The sequence below is a fragment of the Acinonyx jubatus genome, chromosome B3 (genome assembly GCF_027475565.1).
Source record: "Acinonyx jubatus isolate Ajub_Pintada_27869175 chromosome B3, VMU_Ajub_asm_v1.0, whole genome shotgun sequence".
Taxonomy (NCBI): domain Eukaryota; kingdom Metazoa; phylum Chordata; class Mammalia; order Carnivora; family Felidae; genus Acinonyx; species Acinonyx jubatus.
In genome coordinates, this window is record NC_069386.1 from 83,411,912 (window position 1) to 83,430,753 (window position 18,842).

Here is an 18,842-nt window from a genome sequence, read left to right on the forward strand (position 1 = left end):
CTCAGTATTATGCTTGGATTTCTTTATTTTTTGTGCACCTATCATAGGTTTTTTGCTTGTGGTTGCCATACATAAGGTTCGTGTATAACACCCCATGTATATAGTCATATATTTTAAGTTGAGGATCACTTAAGTTCAAACACATTCTAAATGCATTACATTTTTACCTCCCCTTCATCATGTATTACGTATTTGACACCATATTTTACATGTTTTTTGCGTATCCCTTACCTATGTATTTTAAATGTAGCTGATTTGACTACTTTTTTCTTTTAACCTTCATGCTAGCTTTACAAGTGACTGACCTATTTCCTTTATTATATGTTTGCTTTTACCAGTTGTAGGACTGCTGACAGTACTGACTCCACCTGTGGCTCTCCATCTTGTTCATATTCATTCAATAACCTGTCTTGGGCTCCATGTTCCAGGCCCTTAGAGATTAATATACATACTTTAAAAGTGTCTTCCAAGGCTGGGATAGAGGGAGCCCGCTTTGGCCTCCCATGAATCTGTTAGAGATATCACAGTCTTTTTCCTTCATGATGCACAGGTGGTACCACAAGATCTATTTAAAGGTTACCTGTCAATTAGGTGCATGCAAATCTTTTGAGGTGCATGCGAGCCCTTTGATCACATAATAACACCCTTCTGCGCATCTCTTGTCCCATAAAATATGTGGGCTTAAGGTCCAGACTCTGTGGAGAATAGCTGTACAACACCTAAATCATTGTCTGCCTGACCCCTGGTCAGTAAGTTACAATAATAAAACTCTGTAAACCATATGGAGTTGCCTTCTTTGATTTCCAGTCTCAAAATGTTTTCTCAGTTTTGAGAATACTTTACTGTCCCTCCCCTACTTTCTCATACCAGTGAAATGTTTTCCTCCTTTCATAATTTTCTTACTTCTAGTTATGGCTTCTTCTTTTCTGCATAAAGATGTCATTTTAACATTTCCTGTAAGGCTGTGCTGTGTGATGAACACTTCTAACTTGTTTGTCTGAGAATCTCTCTCCAGTTCTGAATTATAGCCTTGCAGGATATTCTTACTTGCAGGTTTTTTCCTTTGAGCACATGAAACATTTCAAGCCACTCTCTTTAGGCCTGCGAAGTTTTTGCTGGAAACACAGTTCAGAGTCTTATAGGTAGGTGTTCCCTTGTATGTAAGTTGCTTTTATCTTACTGCTTTTAAAATTGTCTCTTTGGGACACCTGGGTGGCTTAGTCAGTTAAGCATCTGACTCTTGATTTTAGTTCAGGTCATGATCTCACAGTTTGTGGAATCCAGCCTTGCATCAGGCTCCACGCTGACAGCATGGAGCCTGCTTGGGATTCTCGCTCTCCCTCTCTCTCTGTCCCTCCCTGGCTGGCACGTGCACACACACACACATTCTCTCAAAATAAATAAAAAAAACTTAAAAAAAATAAAAATAAAAATAAAATTCTCTATCTTTAACTTATGGCATTTTAATTCTTATGTGTCTTGTGTGGACATCTTTGGATTCATCCTATTTGGAGCTATCTATGCTTCCTGAACGTGGATGTCTGTTTCCTGCCCCAGGTTAGGAAAGTTCTCAGCTGTTATTTCTTCAAATAAGCTCCTTTCTCACTCCCTTCTTCTGGGACCCACTATAATGCAAATGTTAATACTTTCAATGTTGCTCCAGAGGTCCCTTACCTTATCTTACATAAAATTATTTTTCCTTTTGCTGCTCAACTTGGATGATTTCCACTATTCTGTCTTCCAGATCACTGACACATTCTTCTGCATGCTCTTCCTGAGTGTTGATTCCCTCTGGTGTATTTTTCATTTGAGTTATAGTATTCTTCAGCTCTGATTTTTTAAAAAATATTTTCTATCTCTTTGTTGAAGTTCTGAATTTATCCACTCTGCTCCTAAATTCAGTGAGCATCTTTATGACTACCACTTTTAACTCTTTATCAGGTAGATTGTTTAATTCCTTTTTAGTTATTTTTCTGAGATTTTTTTTTCTTATTCTTTCATTTGGAACATATTCCTGTCTCCTCATTCTGTCTGACTCTGTGTTTGTTTCCATGCATTAGGCAGTAGGTCAGCTACATCTCCTGTTCTCAAAGGTAGCAGCCTTGTCTGGAAGGTGTCCTCTGGGGTCCAGAAGCACAATCCCCTCCCCTGCCATCACCAAAACCAGGTGCTCTCCTCTGTGTGCAGCATGCACCCTTCAGTTGTGAATGAGCTCTGACTGCTTGGACGTTCTGGTAGGCAGGGCCTGTTGGTTGCAGTGCCCAGGCAGGACTGCTATAGGTGCATTGGTGGGAGGAGATGGACCTTGGCACAGCTGGCTGAAAGGCCCAGGCATGATACTGTGCGTGTGTTGGTAGACAGGACCAGTCTCTCATTTCCCCAGGGCAGGAGTCACTTTGGAGGGACACCAGTCCCAGTCAACGCTGCCCACTGGGTGTGGAAGGGTGGGAGCAGCTTAAGAGGGAGTCTGCTGGAGGGGTGGACTGGTTTTGCAGGGGAATGCCAAAGTGGGGCAACTGGTGCTAGCAATGTAGGTGGACAGTGTCAGAACTGGAGCCCTTAAGATAGCTAGCTAAATAAAGGCAAGAAAATGGTGCCTACTAGTGTTTCCATTTCCAAAGAAAAGTCCCTACAGACCCCTGCCCCTCCAGCATATGTCCTAAAATTAGTCAATAAATATCCTTCATGTATAGCTCAGGTGCTCTGCAAACTGCTGCCTCTGTGCTGGGTCTCAGAGTGAGTGAGATTGTGTGTGGGACCTTTAAGAGCATTATCTCAGTTTCCTATAGTCCTCCCCAACCAGCACCCCCCACCCGCACCAGCTGTCCCAGAGTTAAGGCCCAATGATTTTGGAAGCTCCTAAAGTTAAGTTCTGCTGACTTTCAAAGCCAGACATTGTGGGGGCTCATTTTTCCTGTGCAGATCTCCTGGGTGTGGGAGTACAAAGTGGGGCTCAATCCCCTTGCTCCTCAAGAAAGGAACCTCTGTGCCTGTGCAATCAAACCACTTGTGGGTTGCTGGACGGGAGGTTTGGTTCCCAACCTGACTACCTCTCTGCCACACTTACCCTTCTCAAGGTGGCTTTTTCTTTCTTCTTTTTTAAAGTAAGCTCTACACACCTAGCATAGGGCTCAAACTCACAACAGTGAGATTAAGAGTCACATGCTCTACCAACTAAGCCAGCCAGGCATCCCATGTTTTTTTCATTTATCTTTAGCTATGCAAGAGCTGGTATCCTAGTCCTCAGGTCTTTCTCTGTGAGTGTCCCTTTGTATGTAGTTGTAGCCCTGATATGTCCATGGGAAGAGGTGAGCTCAGGATCTTCCTGTACTCTGCCACCCTCCTATTAGTCTCAATTATTACACCTTTTATAATGGCATCTAATTTTGATCTAGACAATGAATTAAAGAATCAATATATAACCTCAATATTAATTTTTCAAAGTTGTGACATCAAAGAGCTTTAAGACAGGGTAACTGAGGTAACTACCATATTACCTAAGCTGCAAAATATATTAAAAGGTATCTTTAACTTCCTATTAAATATATGTATGTTCATGTGTTATACTTTCATGAAAGTCTCATCTATTAAACTTATACTAAAATATGTAAGTATTATCAGTTTACCTCTTCTCTCTTTTCTCCTTCTTCCATTGAAATAACACGGTCTGTGACATTGTCAATACAAGGTAAGTCTGAAGAGGAGATCACAATTTCTTCAGGCTCTTGCATAAACAAAGGTTTTTCTTCTTGCTGGATCCATTCTTGATATACTTTTACCACTTTTCTCATAGCTGCTGCTTCACAAATTGGTAATAAAAATGCCTAGTGGAAAAAAAAGAGAACACACATAGTGATACTTTTTTCTTTGCCACAAACCGCTAATACATGCATTTTTATCTTGTTATAAAGTATGATATAAATGACTCTTAAAAAGTTAAAGTCAATCAATTCATTGTCAGAAAGAGACTTTTGTCTCCAAATAATTTGTATATACGATGACACAGAAATGCTTTTGATAGGGGCACCTGGCTGGCTCAGTCAGGACAGCATGCAACTCTTGATCTCCAGGTCGTGAGTTCAAGCCCCATGCTGGGTGTAGTGATTACTTAAAAATAAAATCTTAAAAAAAAAGAAATGCTTTTGGTAGATAGACACAGATTTCAAGTGCAAGAAGCCAAAATTTGTTTCAATTGTGCTATCTCAGAATGAAAATATTCGTTTCATGAAATAACTATGCTCCTACAAAGCTTAATATAAATATCACTTTTGATAATATACATTTGTAACTTATTATTTTTTTAGATTACTACTACAATAAACTTTGATATGGGAACTTAATTAAAGTTAAATCTGACTCCAAGAAGTAATACAAATTACATGTAAAAGGCAACTATAAGCATATAAAGAAAAAACATTGCAGTTTTATTTCATTTTACATATAATAAAGTTAAATAAGTTAAATAATAAGGCAAATACTTAAAATATTAAAAGGAATATCTTATAATTATTCTTTCCTTTATGTACTTTTCTGGGTTGCTTTAACTTTAAAAAAAAGTAAATATTTTCATCACAAAAATGTAACATATTCACAATAAAAAAACTTTTTACACAATTCAGGCAGGCAAAAACAAAACAGTAAAAATACTTTTTTAAAAAAAAATTTTTAACGCTTATTTATTTTTGAGAGACAGAGACAGAGTGAGTGGGGGAGGAACAGAGAGAGAGAGGGAGACCCAGAATATGAAGCAGGCTCCAGGATCTGAGCTGTCAGCACAGAACCCAACGCGGGGCTCGAACTCACAAGCCATGAGATTATGACCTGAGCTGAAGTCAGACACTCAACTGACTGAGCCACCCAGGGGCCCCAACAGTAAAAATACTCTTAATCTCACTACCCAAATTCCTTTCTTTATGCATGTTTGTGTTCATGTGGTTACATTTTTACTGGACTTTCTTTTTACACACAGAAATGGAATTAAATTGCTTTTAATTTTTCCTTTTACAACCAGTACCTATTAATTTCGACTCTAAAAGCCACAAGACCTTTACCTAAAACCCTGGCACTTCCTCCTATAGAGCTATTAGTAGGTATATTTAATAATTATCATGGGGTCAAGTACTTTATCTGAATGAAACTAACCAAGAAAATCAGCTTTCCAAGATAATGATGAAAAGTTAATGTGTAATAATAACAGGACATTTAATGCAGTTTTGATAACTTTTATTTATTTGCTGTTGTTAATTCCCTAGCAATTTACATACTTGCTACTTTCTTTTATCTAAAAAAACAAACCCATTCCCGAACTCTCATTCTCATATTCTAGCAGCTTAATGGTCAATGATATGATTTGGATCATGACTGTCTGCTCTAAGAATATTTATTTCATAATTGCAGCAACATCTCAGCTTTCTTAAAAAGGTTCAAAGTACAGGGGTGCCTGGGTGGCTCAGTCGATTAAGAGTCCCAACTTCGGCTAGGGTCATGATCTCATGGTTTGTGGGTTCGAGCCCCACACGTCGGGCTCTGTGCTGACAGCTCAGAGCCTGGAGCCTGCTTTGGATTCTATCTCCCTCTCTCTCTCTGCCCCTCCCTTGCTCACTTTCTCTTTCTCAAAAAAATAAAATATGTTAAAAAAAAAAAGGTTCAAACTATAAGAAAAAAATCTCAATCTCAAAAGTTTTATTCTCAGATACTGAAAAATGAACTTTTTTAAAATTAGCATGAAAACACTCTGTAGGTTTTTGCTCAATTTTACTATTAACCTAAAGCTGATCTAAAACATAAAGTTTAATCATTTAAAAAATATTAATAATATCCAGAGCTGGTATTTATTAATGCATAAACTGTCACACCATATCCCAAGTGGCCTAATTAATTTACTAAAACCCAGAGTGTATATGTAACCTTTGTCCTTGTAAGCTCTAAAGTCTGATTTTGCCAACACACTAAATATGAATCTTATGGAAAGACTGAGATTAGCCATGGCTAAAAAAACGGATGCACAAAAACCAGAGTGCCGATTTACACATTTACAACGAGAAATAACTGTCACAGAAACCAGAACATTCAAAACCATACATCAGCACCTTGTCCCTATGAAGAAGCACGAATCACGTCAATTATTAACTGATAATAAGAAAAGTTATCATTCAAAAAACATATTTAAATCTATATGTTCAGCAAATTTTGTTTGTAGATAGACCTACAAGAGGTCATCTCCAGTTTTGATTCTATGACCATAAAACTACGACACAAACAAAAACTACATGGAGATGGAATCAAAACAACAGGAGAAAGAAAAATCAAATATTTAACAGTATTAGCTGAAGATAATCTGATCCAGTTTTGTGAATTTGGTAGCTATGACTCTCTTCTTCAGTGAATAAACAGTAATAAAACACGCTGATCTCTGAATTTTTAATATTTTTTTTATTATTAACCAACCCAGATTATGATAAACACATTCTTTAAGATAAATCAAGTACAGTGAGCATTCAGCAGACCCGGGAAATTTTTTGTCTTTTCATTTTCTCTAACTTAAAAAAATTGTTTTTAATGTTTATTTTTGAAAGAGAGAGAAAAAGAGAGAGACTGACCGAGTGGGGGAGGGGCAGAGAGAGAAGGAGACACAGAATCGGAAGCAGGCTCCAAGCTCTGAGCTTGAGTCAGCAGAGAGCCTGACGAGGGTCTCAAAGTCGCAAACCGTGAGATTATGACCCAAGCCAAAGTCCAATGCTTAACTAACTGAGGCACCCAGGCACCCCACTGTCTTCTGAAAGCAGTGGTTTGCATTTTGGTCTCAGAACCCCTACCCTACTATATGTTAACACAAATAACAGGTTTTCCAAAATACATTGCTTTACATTTTTGCAAATATCATTAATGTTTAGCTTAATAAAAGACAGTGGGAGGACACTTGGGTGGCTCAGTCGATTAAGATCTGACTCTTGATTTCAGCTCAGGTCACGATCTCAAGATCCTGAGATGGAGCCTGCTTGGGATTCTCTCTCTCCCTCTCTCTCTGCCCTTCCCCTGCTCACTGCCCCCTCCCTCAAATAAATACACATTTAAAAATAAATAAATGGGAGACAGTTGGATTCTCTTATCTGCTTGTTTCTGCATTCAATCTGACACAATATCACATATCAGGTATCTCTGGAAAACTTTACTTCACACTCATGAAAAAATGACAGTGAAAAAAGTAAATACAATTTTATTTTGTCATGAAAATAGTTTTGACTTCCCAGAAGCCTCAAACCACAGTTTTCAATCTATTGCCTTAAAGTGACTTTGCAGAAAAAAAATTTACACATACATATAATTATATACATATGTATGAAATATTATATATGTAGGTATTATCATATACAGATATAATTATACATATACAGACATAAATATATAATGCCTGGAGTGCATATATGCCTTTCTATTGAACATAGAGAATAACTTTATCATTTCAAATGATTTGGGGGATTTTATGCTTTATAGTTGTATCTTTGTTTTAAAGACAAATAACAATATAAATATCTTCATCTGAGGTAAAACTCAATCATTACACTGGCCCTAAAATAACATCATCAACTACATAACAAATTATTTCAAGAGTTAGTTTCTAGAAATAAATGTTAGCCCTCAGGTAGCACTAATAAAGTACCTGGTACTCAACAGTTACAGAACTTCTTGATTCATTCACCAAATATTTATTAGGTGCCTACTCTATGCCAGGCACTGAGGATATGATGAATGAATATGAGAAGTATTCATGGAGGGTAGAAAAAAAGATTAAAATTTTAAAAATAATTTTTTAAATAAATATAAAACTCAGAAGAGGTACTATGAAGAAAATAATTTTCAAAAACATCATAAAAAGATACTTACTATGTGTGTGTATGTGTGCATGTGTGTGTGTGCATATGCATACAGGTGCATCTATTTTTGGGTGGTCATGGAAGACTTCTCTGGTGTAGCCATATTTAAAAGTAATAAAAGATGAGTATCAGGTTAGAAAAAAAAGGGATAAAGGGTAAAGAGGAAAGAAAGGAGGGTTGAAGGATAGAAATTCAGATAGGGAAAACAGTAATTGTGAAAGCTTTGAGGATGATAATTTTGAGAAACATTAAGTAAATATATTTCTACTAAACTTATTTGCCTATAGAAAGACTTGTGCTCTAGTTGGGACTGCTAGGGGCAAAGTCATTACATGGTCATATACCTGATAATTAATGGAGTATTTTATCTATATTGTGGAACATCTGAGCCTTCAAAGGAAAGAAACTATTTCACAAATTCTCAATTTTGAAAATTTATCAGCATTAGTGCAAGTAAAAATAGCTTTCCCACTATATACCTAATCTTAGAAATTAATCCCTTTTCAAAACATGAATGATCAACTGGTGTCACCATCCTCAAATTTATTTTTCCTTAAGTTTTGCCTTAAAAATCACTTAAAAAATAATTATCAGAATAAAAACATCTCCGAGGACTTCAGTCTCCAGCAATATCATTTAAAAGATATCCTGGAATCTTCCTGCATAGAACACCTACAAACTGTCGCATCAAAAAATACAACAGACCTTTTTAAATGAATGGCTCAGCTTGTAAGGATATTCTGAGTCTAGACCAAAATGTGTGTATTAATCCAGACAGCAAGTGAGCAATGAAGCTGCTGGCTATTGCCCTGGATAGCCTAGAGTGTTGGGTTTAAGTAGCTACCTGTTCAGAGGGGAGAGACAGATCAGGCTCCTATGTGTAAAACTGACACCAATGTAGGCAACCTGAATACAAAGGTGAGCTAGGAAGGGAAGGCAAAAAATCTCAACTCCAGAGAAGAGTCAGTGAGGAAACTTGTCTACTGACTTAGTGTAGGGGAAGAGGAGGGAAGAACACCCTTTCCTGCAAATTCATATTCTCAGGCTGATCATCACATAACTTTGAGTGGTGCAAAATAGGCAGAATCATAAACTGAGAATTATAATTTAAAGTAAACCGAGGCTGGGATGCCTGGCTGGCTCATTTGGTAGAGTATGTGACTCTTAATCTCAGGGTCATGAGTTCAAGATCTACACTGGGCATACAATAGAGCTTACTGAAAAATTAAAATTAAATTAAATTAAAAATAAGTAAAGTAAACCAAGGTTGACAGGACCACCAAATACCTGGGAGAAGCAAGAGCATTTCTTCTCTACAGGAACACATCTTTCAACCCAAGTTTCAAAGTAATTCCCACAAAATTCCACAGAAATGTAAATCCGTAACACAAAAACCCAAAATAAACAAACAGGGGTGAAAACAGAAACAACAACCAAGAAGGCCAAAACTATAAAAACTAGCTGATAGAGGTAGTAGAATAAGGAATATAAAATGAACATTTTTAACATGTTTTACTTAAGAAAATGAATATGAATAAAGAATGAATGAACCACTGCAAAGAGGGACTAGGGCAGATGTGAAAAATAAGCAAATGCAAATTAAAAAATTTTAAATATAAAGAGCATTATTAAAAACTCAATAAGGGGAATTCTGTTTCCAAGAGTATGGTGGACTAGTAACTCAACAAACCTTCTGATTGAAAAATCAAAATGTATATTAAAAATACATTTAATCTTTTTGTTATTTTAATTTTTTATGTTTATTTATTTACATAGAGTGTGAGAGGGGAAGGGAGAGAAAGAGAGGGAGAGAGACCAAGCAGGTTCAATGCTTAGCATGGAGCCGGACATGGGGCTCAATCCCATGACCCCAAGATCATGACCTGAGTCGAAATCAAGAGTTGGATGCTTAACCAACTGAGCCACCCAGGTGCCCCAAATTTAATCTTTTTAAATGCATTGATAAGCCAAAAAGCAGAAAAAAATATTCAAAAATAAAAACCTATATGAAATCCAAACTCAGTGAGCTAAGTTTTAGGAGGAGCAAGAAAGCTGGCTTTCACTCTGAGTGGAACCAATTACTTTGGTTTCCATGGACCTATTGTGCCAAAGCAGGGAGAACAACAGGAAAACTAAACAAAGTCAGAACTACATACTGTCAGTGCAATACTGAATGAGAAATAAACCCAACCATTAAAAGTTTGTAAACAAAACTGCCCATACCTAGATGCAGAGTAGATAACAATAACAACAAAAATCTCCCCAGACACACTGTAACTAAAAGCTAGCCTTAACATAGTTTTATATTCTGTGTTCATATTATGTGGCTAGCTTGAACCTCAAATCAAGGATTCAGTTTAACGACAGGTTGTTAGTGTCTCTTTGCACCTAGAAGCAGCAAATGCAACTCATTTCTGAGAGAATCAACCTTTAATAAACCAAATCAGCAAATGAAGATGTAAGATGAAAAAGCTCAGAGTCAAAATTCTAAATTTCTGAAATCACGAAATATTGGAAGAAACCTTAAGAGAATACACCACAATAAGAAAGAGAACACAGAAACAAAATATGGTATGATCAGATCTACAAACACCTCAGGAATATTACAATGATCAATCAATATAAAATAACTATGTTTAGCATAAATAAGTAAAACATAAGAACTAGAAACAATCAAATTGAGCAGACTTGCCAATTTCCAGAAGCAGTTGTAATTAAAAAGGAAGTACCCAGAATGTAGCATAGAGAGACAAAGGGATGGAAAATATGAATGAGAGGTTAACAGACACTTAAGGTAAAAAAGATCTAACATACATCTTGTCAGAGTCCCGGAAAGACAAGAAAAAGATGGGACAGAGGCAATATTTAAAGAGATAATGGCTGAAAAATTTCCAGAATTGCCAAAATATATTAATCCATAAATGAAGTATGCCTAAAATATCCCCTAAAGAATAAATGAAAGGAAACCTAGATCTGGGCATACCACAGTAAAATGTAAAATGCCAAATACTAAAAGAAGATATTAAAAAGAGCCAGAGCAAAGATAGCTGACTTATTAGTTCAATTGCTGGTTGACATCTCAACGGCAACAACGTAAAACAAAGAACAGTGGGAAAGTATCTGAGTATCTAAAATGTGCTGGGTGAAAATAATTGTTAATCTAGAAGTCTATGTCCAGTAGAAAAAGTCTTTCAAAAATAAAAGACATTTTCAGACAGGCAAAAATTTTTAGTATTTGATACCAACAGACATCCACTAAAATGATGAATCATCCACTAAATGATGAACTTCATTCAAGCAGAGGAAAGTGATTCTAAAAAATCTGGAAGGGAAGATATCATAATCACAGAAAATGTAAACAGATAACTAAACGTAAATCAATACTGAATGCACAGAACAGTAATAATACTGGAGTTAAACCACAACCACATAAAATAGAACTGAATTATTCAATAATAACAGTAGGTTAAGTTGGGGGGGGTTAAGAGTAATAAGGTTCTAAGATCCTTGTACTGATTAGAAAAAGGGTAAAAAAATAACTTTAGTACTTGGAAAGTGAATTATGTATGTTAAAATTTATACAATAATCACTGAAGAAAAAGAAATAGAATATAACTTTCAAACCAAGTAACAGTAAAAGGATACAAAGTGAAAAAGTATCAAGTAAAAAGAAAGCAAAAAATAAGACAATGACACAAAAGAAATACAGACATGGTAAAAAAAAAATAGAACAAAATAGGATGCTACCAATAAATCCAAACAATAATTATAATAAATATAAATATTCCACTTAAAAGACAAAGATTTTTATTTTATTTTTTAATTTTTTTTAACGTTTATTTATTTTTGAGACAGAGAGAGACAGCATGAACAGGGGAGGGGCAGAGAGAGAGGGAGACAGAATCCGAAACAGGCTCCAGGCTCTGAGCTGTCAGCACAGAGCCCGATGTGGGGCTCGAACTCACGGACTGTGAGATCATGACCCGAGCCGAAGTCGGACACTTAACCGACCGAGCCACCCAGGTGGCCCTAAAAGACAAAGATTTTTAAAAATTAAACCATATTTACAAGAGGCATACAAAATCTAATGATATAAAAGAGTTAAAAATTAAAAGATTGTTTAAAAAAATGTATGAGGCTACTTTTTTTTTCTTTTTTTTTTTTTAACAGGGGGCTTGAACTCATGACCCTGAGGTCAAGAGTTCCATGCTCTACCCAATGAACCAGCCAGCCACCCCAGAGGCTAGTTCATAATAAAAAGAAAGTTAGGGCACCTGGGTGGCTCAGTCAGTTAAGCATCCAACTCTTGGTTTCGGCTCAGGTTATGATCTCAGTTAGTGAGTTCCAGCCCCATGTTGGACTCTGCATTGCCAGCATGGAGCCTGCTTGCAACTGTTTCTCTCTTCCTCTCTCTCTGTCCCTTCCCTGCTCGCTTGCTCTCTCTCTCTCTCTCTCTCTCAAAATAAATAAACTTTAAAAAAAAAAAAAGTGGTATAAATCCACTAATAGTAAATAAAATAGACTTTATGCAAAAATAATTTTTGTAGGTGAAAAGGGCCATAAAAATAAAATGTTTAATTCACATTCAAAAAAAATTTTATAGGTTTATTTATCTTGAAAGAGAGAAAGCAAAGTGGGGGAGGAACAGAGAGAGAGAGAGAGAGAGAGAGAGAGAGCGCCCCAAGCAGGCTCTGCACTGTGCAGAGCCCAACATGGGGCTCGAACTCATAAACCATGAGATCATGACCTAAGCCAAAAACAAGAGTCAGATGCTTAAACAGCTGAGCCACATTTAAATATAAAACTTTCAACTTGTATGTATTTAATTATTAATTATACAGCTTGAAAATATACAAAGAAAAATTTATGGAGCTACAAAGATAAACCTGACAAATCATCAGAGTATAAGACTTCCATAACTGTAAGGTCAAACTGACCAAAAACTTTTAGTAAGGATATAGAAAATTTCAGACGTTAATGATCACTGAACTCAACAGAGAAGCATACATTCTTTCCAAGCACACAGGACATTTATGAGAAATGACTACATTCTGAGCCATAAGTTTCAATTCATTGTAAATAACTAGTATCATACAGACTATATTCTCTAAAAGAATCACATCAAAATTTGTAAGAAAAAAAAACCCAGAAAACTGTTTGGAAGACACAAATTGATAAATATTGCAAAGGTCAAAGAAGGTATTAACATGAAAATTAGAAAATATTTACATGTGAATAATAACAAAAAATGCTATACACCAAAATTTGTAAAATATAGATAAAACAGTACATATGGTAAATTAATAGCCTCAAAAATCATTTGAGAAAAATGTGAGACTAAAATTAATTAGCTAGGGAAAAAAAAACAAAATCAAGTAGAAAGATGAAATAACAAGGAGCAAAAAATAAAACAGAAAAACAAGTATAAAACAGAGAGGACTAACAGCCAAAAGCTCATTCTTGAAAAGACTAATAAAATGACAAATCTCTAGCAAGAATCATTAAAAAAAAAAAAAAAAAGACAAATAAATACTAACAGGAATGATAAGGAGGAACATGAATATAAATGCTTCAGAGATTAAAAAGTTTATAAAAGAATGTAATGAACTTTTTGTCAAATCTGAAAACAAATGCAATGAACAAATTCCTAGAAAAATAAACTTATACAAAGTTTATTACTCGAAAACCCGAATAGTTCTATAAGCTTGCTTTGATTTCTCCCCCAAGTAAATTATTCCAACATTATTTGCCAAATATCTTTCCCTTCCCATTTGTCAAATAGTCTATCAACTCAAACTGTAAAATCTGGCAACCAGAACCACTGCCAAAGCCGGACAAAATGGTAAGGCAAGTTGGTCTCCTTTTTTTTTTTTATTGTGATAGTCACTTTATTGGGGTTGAATGAAAAAATCTATTTGTATATAATTGTATACATTTTGTACTCATGAACACAAAAATATAGAACCCCTTCATGAATTTGCCTGTGGTCCTTGTGCAGGTGCCATGCTAATTTTCTCTGTATCATTCTAATGTTTAGTGTTTGTGCTGCTGAAACAAGCCAAAGCAAGTTTGTTTCTTTACAAAGCTAATGATGCCTCTGTTTTGCATATCAATAAATATGTATATGAGGTGAAGATGTGCTTTGCCTAGACAGCTCCCTGGCAAGTGAAGGCAATGTGGTATAAACAGCACTGCCAGGGGAACCAGGATCTGGGAGTTTTAGTCCCAAATCTACCACTTTCTTGCTGTGAGACTTGAATGATCCCCTTCAGCTACAAAACTCAATGATGTTTACCTGCAGAAGTTAAGTACCTTTGCTATTAAGAGCAAATGATTAGTTTTTATAAGGTTTATTTTCCATAAAATTTCTATGTAATTGAGAATGTGCACTTAGGAATTTCTAGCTATCCTTATATGATACTTTTTATTCTTTTTCTTTCTCTCCATTTCTTTATTTTAGTCCCCAAATATCTACCTTACGCAACTTTAATTTCAGAACGCCTTAGAGGACAAAACTGAGCCTCTGAAAGGAGGATAAAGGCAATGAAAACATTGCTTCTTATACTCATAAACCACTTTTTACTGACTGTAGAGAATGAAAGATAAAATAATTTTAATTTACTAATCAAATGGTAGGAAATAAAGTTTCAAACCGGAAAGTGAGTAACTAAGAAAACTGTTCTAATAACAGAAAGAGGAGCATGGTTGGTTATTAAACTAAACTCATCATAAACTAAAAAATATAAATAATAGAAAATATTAAAAGATTAAAATAGCAAATTTTAAAATTAAAATTAAATATGAACTTTAAAAAACATTTCTATTAAGGGGCTCCTAGGTTGCTCAGTTGGTGAAGTGCCCAACTCTTGGTTTTGGCTCAGGTCATGATCTCACAGTTTGTGAATTTGAGCCCTGCATTGGGCTCTGCACTAACAGTGTTGGAGCCTGCTTGGGATTCTCTCTCTCCCTCTCTGGGCCCCTCTCCTGTTCATGCTCTCTCTTTCTTTCAAAATAAATAAGCTTAAACAAACAAACAAACATTTCTATTAGGAATTTTAAATAGCTGAAAGTCAGTATATTCAACATTAACAACCAAAGTCTACATTAGAAATTAAAATTACTGAAAGATACTTTACCTGACGAAATATCTCTGTGACAAAGTTTACATTACTTCTTTTAGAAGAAAAAACTCTGCGAACTATTTCAATGTCTGTGAGATGTTCTTCATCAATACTGCAGAGACTGGATGAGCTAGGTTCTCGCTCCGTGAGAGTGCTTGTATTAGAATGGGACTGTTCTGGTTCTGTAGTTCTATCTGCTTTATCAGCATTATCATTTTTGTTTTCTTCTCTGGATACCAAACTAGCAGCTGCTCTCTAAAATAAAAAGAAAAGAGGGAGAATATCATAATCATTTAATTTGGTATTTTGCTTTTTTTTTTTAAAGTTTATTTATTTTGAGACAGAGAGAGAGAAGCCAAGAGCAGGGGAGGGGCAGGAGAAAGGGAGAGAGAGACTCCCAAGAGAGCTCCATGCTGCCAGCGAGGAGCCTGATGCAGGGCTCGAGCTCACGAACTGAGAGATCAAGACCTCAGCCGAAATCAAGAGTTGGATGTTTAACCTACTGAGCCACCCAGGCACCCTGGGATTTTGCTTTCTAATAGCAAATACTGGTAGAACTCAAAGCATTCCACAAATAACTTACACTATTGTTTAAAACTGGGCATAGATCATCGACTTTTTTTTTTTTTTTTCAAAGAGAGAGTGAGTGAGCAGGGGAGACAGGTAGAAAGGAGAACGAGGGTGGGGTGGGGAGAGAATACCTTAAGCAGACTCCACATTCAGCATGGAGCCCATGCAGGGCTTGATCCCACAACCTTGGGATCATGACCTGAGCCAAAATCAAGAATCTGATGGACACTCAATGGACTGAACCACCCAGGCACCCCAGGCATAGATTTCATTTAGAATCCATTCTAAATAATTAAGTGGCAATCCAAATAATTCATCACATAAGTAATATAGTGATACTCACTAATCATCTATCCACCTATAATTTGCTTTTAGAATGTTTGCAGTACAAACAAGTTACAAAAAAACAAAGGAATGGCAAAAAAAAAATTATGACAGAAGTAGAAATGACGCCTAAAGAAAATATAAAAAAAAACTCAAGAGTGAGGTGCCTGGCTGGCTACTGGTAGAATATGTGACTCTTGATCTTGGGGTTTTAAGTCTGAGCCCCATGCTGGATGTAGAGATTACTTAAAAATAAAATCGGAAGGAAGGAAGGGAAACGGGGAGGGAGGAACAAAGGAAGGAAGGCTGACTGGCTGGTAGGCAGGCAGGAAGGAAGGAAAGAAAGAAACAAACTCAAGAGAACATTCTATATTCTACTAACTTAAAAGATTTTTCACCATGACTAAAGATGAAGCCTAAGACTAGCGATAAAGTAAGGTTGGTGATAAGGAAATTACTACCATGTTATGATAGTAGTAGCACTATATCATGGTATGGCAAATTCGTTTCCATTAAGTTACTCAATTTTTAGTCTCAGTTTTGTCGTCTATAAAACAAGAGGGTTTAAGTAAATAATCTCAAATATGCCTTCCTAATCAAAACCTCCATGTATTAGTGCATTAAGTTCTGAGATCATGGAAAATAGTTCTGCTTGAGAGTTTCTATATTTAATAATTCTGTGTAGAGACATTGAAACAAAGTTTTAGGGAAAACATACCCATAGTCGGCTGCAGATAAATAAAGGCTAAGGGGGAATATAATTGAAATATTCTGAGTGCCAATCAATTAAACATCCACTTTATACCTCCACTTAATTTGTGAAAGATTTAAGAAGTCATACAAAAACACACACAGTATAAGATATTTTAAGCTAAATGAAGAAAATCTGAGAAAAGGAAAATAAAAATTATAAAATAAATACTGTAATATAGATAAGTTCAGGAAAAACACACACTGAGGAAAAAGGAGAAAGTGATAATGAAGTATGAAAAAGACCAACTATTTAATTAAGAAATACTAGAAGTTTATAGATTAGTCCCTCCATTGTATAGCCGTACAATTTTATATCACATTTCTAGACTCAGTGCCCTTGTTGAAAAAAGGGGAAATGAGATGAGGGCAAGGCGTTATTTTTTTTAAGATTTTATTTTTTGGGGGGCTGCCTGGATGGCTCAGTAGGTTAAGCATCTGATTTCGGCTCAGGTCACGATCTCATAGTTTGTGGGTTTGAGCTCTGCATCGGGCTCTGTGCTGACAGCTCAGAGCCTGGAGCCTGCTTCAGATTCTCTGTCTCTCTCTCTCTCTGTCCCTCCCCTGCTCATGCTCTCTCTCTCTCAAAAATATACGTTAAAAAATTTTTAAAAAAAGATTTTTTTTTAATGTTTATTTATTCTTGAGAGAGACAGAACGTGCAAGTGGGGAGTGACAGGGAGATATGGGGGCAGAGGATCCAAAGTGGGCTCCTGCGCTGACAGCAGATAGCCTGATGTGGGTTTAAACTCACAAACCGTGAGATCATGCCCTGAGCCAAAGTTGGGTGCTTAAATGACTGAGCCACCCAGGCGCCCAAGACTTTATATTTAAATAATCTCTACACCCAACACGGGGCTTGAACTCACAACCCCAAGATCAAGAGTCACAAGCTCCACAGACTGGGCCAGCCAAGTACCCTGGAAGATAAGATTTTAAGTCAGCATTCTGTGAATGCTTTGGAAATCTACAAAGAATTATGATGGTTCTACAACCATTTGATTACAGATTGCTTCCAACTGCAAGAGTCTGTATGTACAATTCAGAATATTTTTAATACTGCACAACTAATATAAAATACAGAAACAAATTAAAGGCTGAGACTCATATATGACTAGAATTATCTTCTATGTCTTCCAAGTTTTATTTTTTATTAAAAAAACTATCAATTCTATAATAATTATTAAAATTTGGATTCATAAAATACATTTATACAAAGAAAATACTATCATTTGCTTTAAATGTGTTCTACACATAAGGCAATTTAAATCCACAGACATATCTCTTAAGCCATTTTTAACTTCAACAAGTTTGCCTTATGTGATGTATTACCTGAATATTCTTTGGCAAGACTTCACCTTCCATCCCAGGAATATGAGGTCCTGTATGTGGCTTTGGCTCAAGCCAGAAAGAAACCAGCCAACGAATGACAATAACCCGAGCCTTAATGAAAGGCTCCTTTGTACAATAGATTGCTTCATTGGTTTCAGCATCCTTCTTTATCATAACATAATGTGGCTTTGGTCTCACCTGTGGGATATCTATGAAAAATAAAAGGAAAACAAAGACCAAAATAAGAATTATGCTTAGATAAATATGCATTTTTAAACATTTGAGAAAACACTTGTCATGATACTCTTGTTTTAGAAGTAGATTTGGTACAAAAATGACATTTTAAAATAATTTGCTAGATATCAGCATGGAATCTACAACAGTGAACCATATATGGCTGATATATGGAAATGTGTTTTTGCAATTTTATCACTGAAAAGCTCAATGAATCTTGCCTAAGTAGAGAACCTTCCAGAGCCATTTGAAATTAATGAGAACTCACTTCAATTAACCTAAGACTGAGACACAAATTTTGAAGTAATACAAAGTATGAGAATTTTTCCTTGATTTTTACAGCAAAAATATTTTTAAAGTAAATATTGTTCTCAATGGCAAAGATCTGCTACTCTAATTTAATTCCTTTCTACTAGCTCTAATGGTTATGCCTAAACCTATGAGTTGCCTAAACTTGGCAAAGCTTAAAACAGCAAAATCTTTCTTCAAAAAGAACATTTCCACATACAGACTGCCAGTGCCTCCTATATATGGAAGGTCTGCTTCTAACCCAACATTTGTCAAGAAGGTTCTAGTTTCAAGGCTCACACAGCCATTTTGGCACAGCCACTAAATACTGGATAATATATCATCAAAA

The 18,842-nt window shown here is 35.9% G+C and overlaps 1 protein-coding gene and 1 non-coding gene across 8 annotated transcripts in view; both read right to left on the minus strand.

Annotated features, from left to right (window-relative positions):
• RALGAPA1 (Ral GTPase activating protein catalytic subunit alpha 1) overlaps positions 1-18,842 on the minus strand; it is a 264,118-nt gene that overhangs the window by 185,684 nt on the left and 59,592 nt on the right. For all 7 annotated transcript variants that reach the window (XR_008299366.1, XM_027065594.2, XM_053224366.1 and 4 more), the window contains exons 9-11: positions 17,972-18,180; positions 15,011-15,250; positions 3,627-3,824 (exon numbers count right to left, since the gene is read on the minus strand). Coding sequence is in view for 6 of the 7 variants with exons in the window: in XM_027065594.2 (XP_026921395.2) it covers positions 3,627-3,824; positions 15,011-15,250; positions 17,972-18,180 (647 nt within the window). In the remaining variant the exon portion in view is untranslated. The remainder of the gene's footprint in view (positions 1-3,626; positions 3,825-15,010; positions 15,251-17,971; positions 18,181-18,842) is intronic.
• LOC113601599 (U6 spliceosomal RNA) lies at positions 13,827-13,931 on the minus strand. The gene has a single exon (XR_003422895.1). It is a non-coding gene; the product is annotated as a U6 spliceosomal RNA (small nuclear RNA).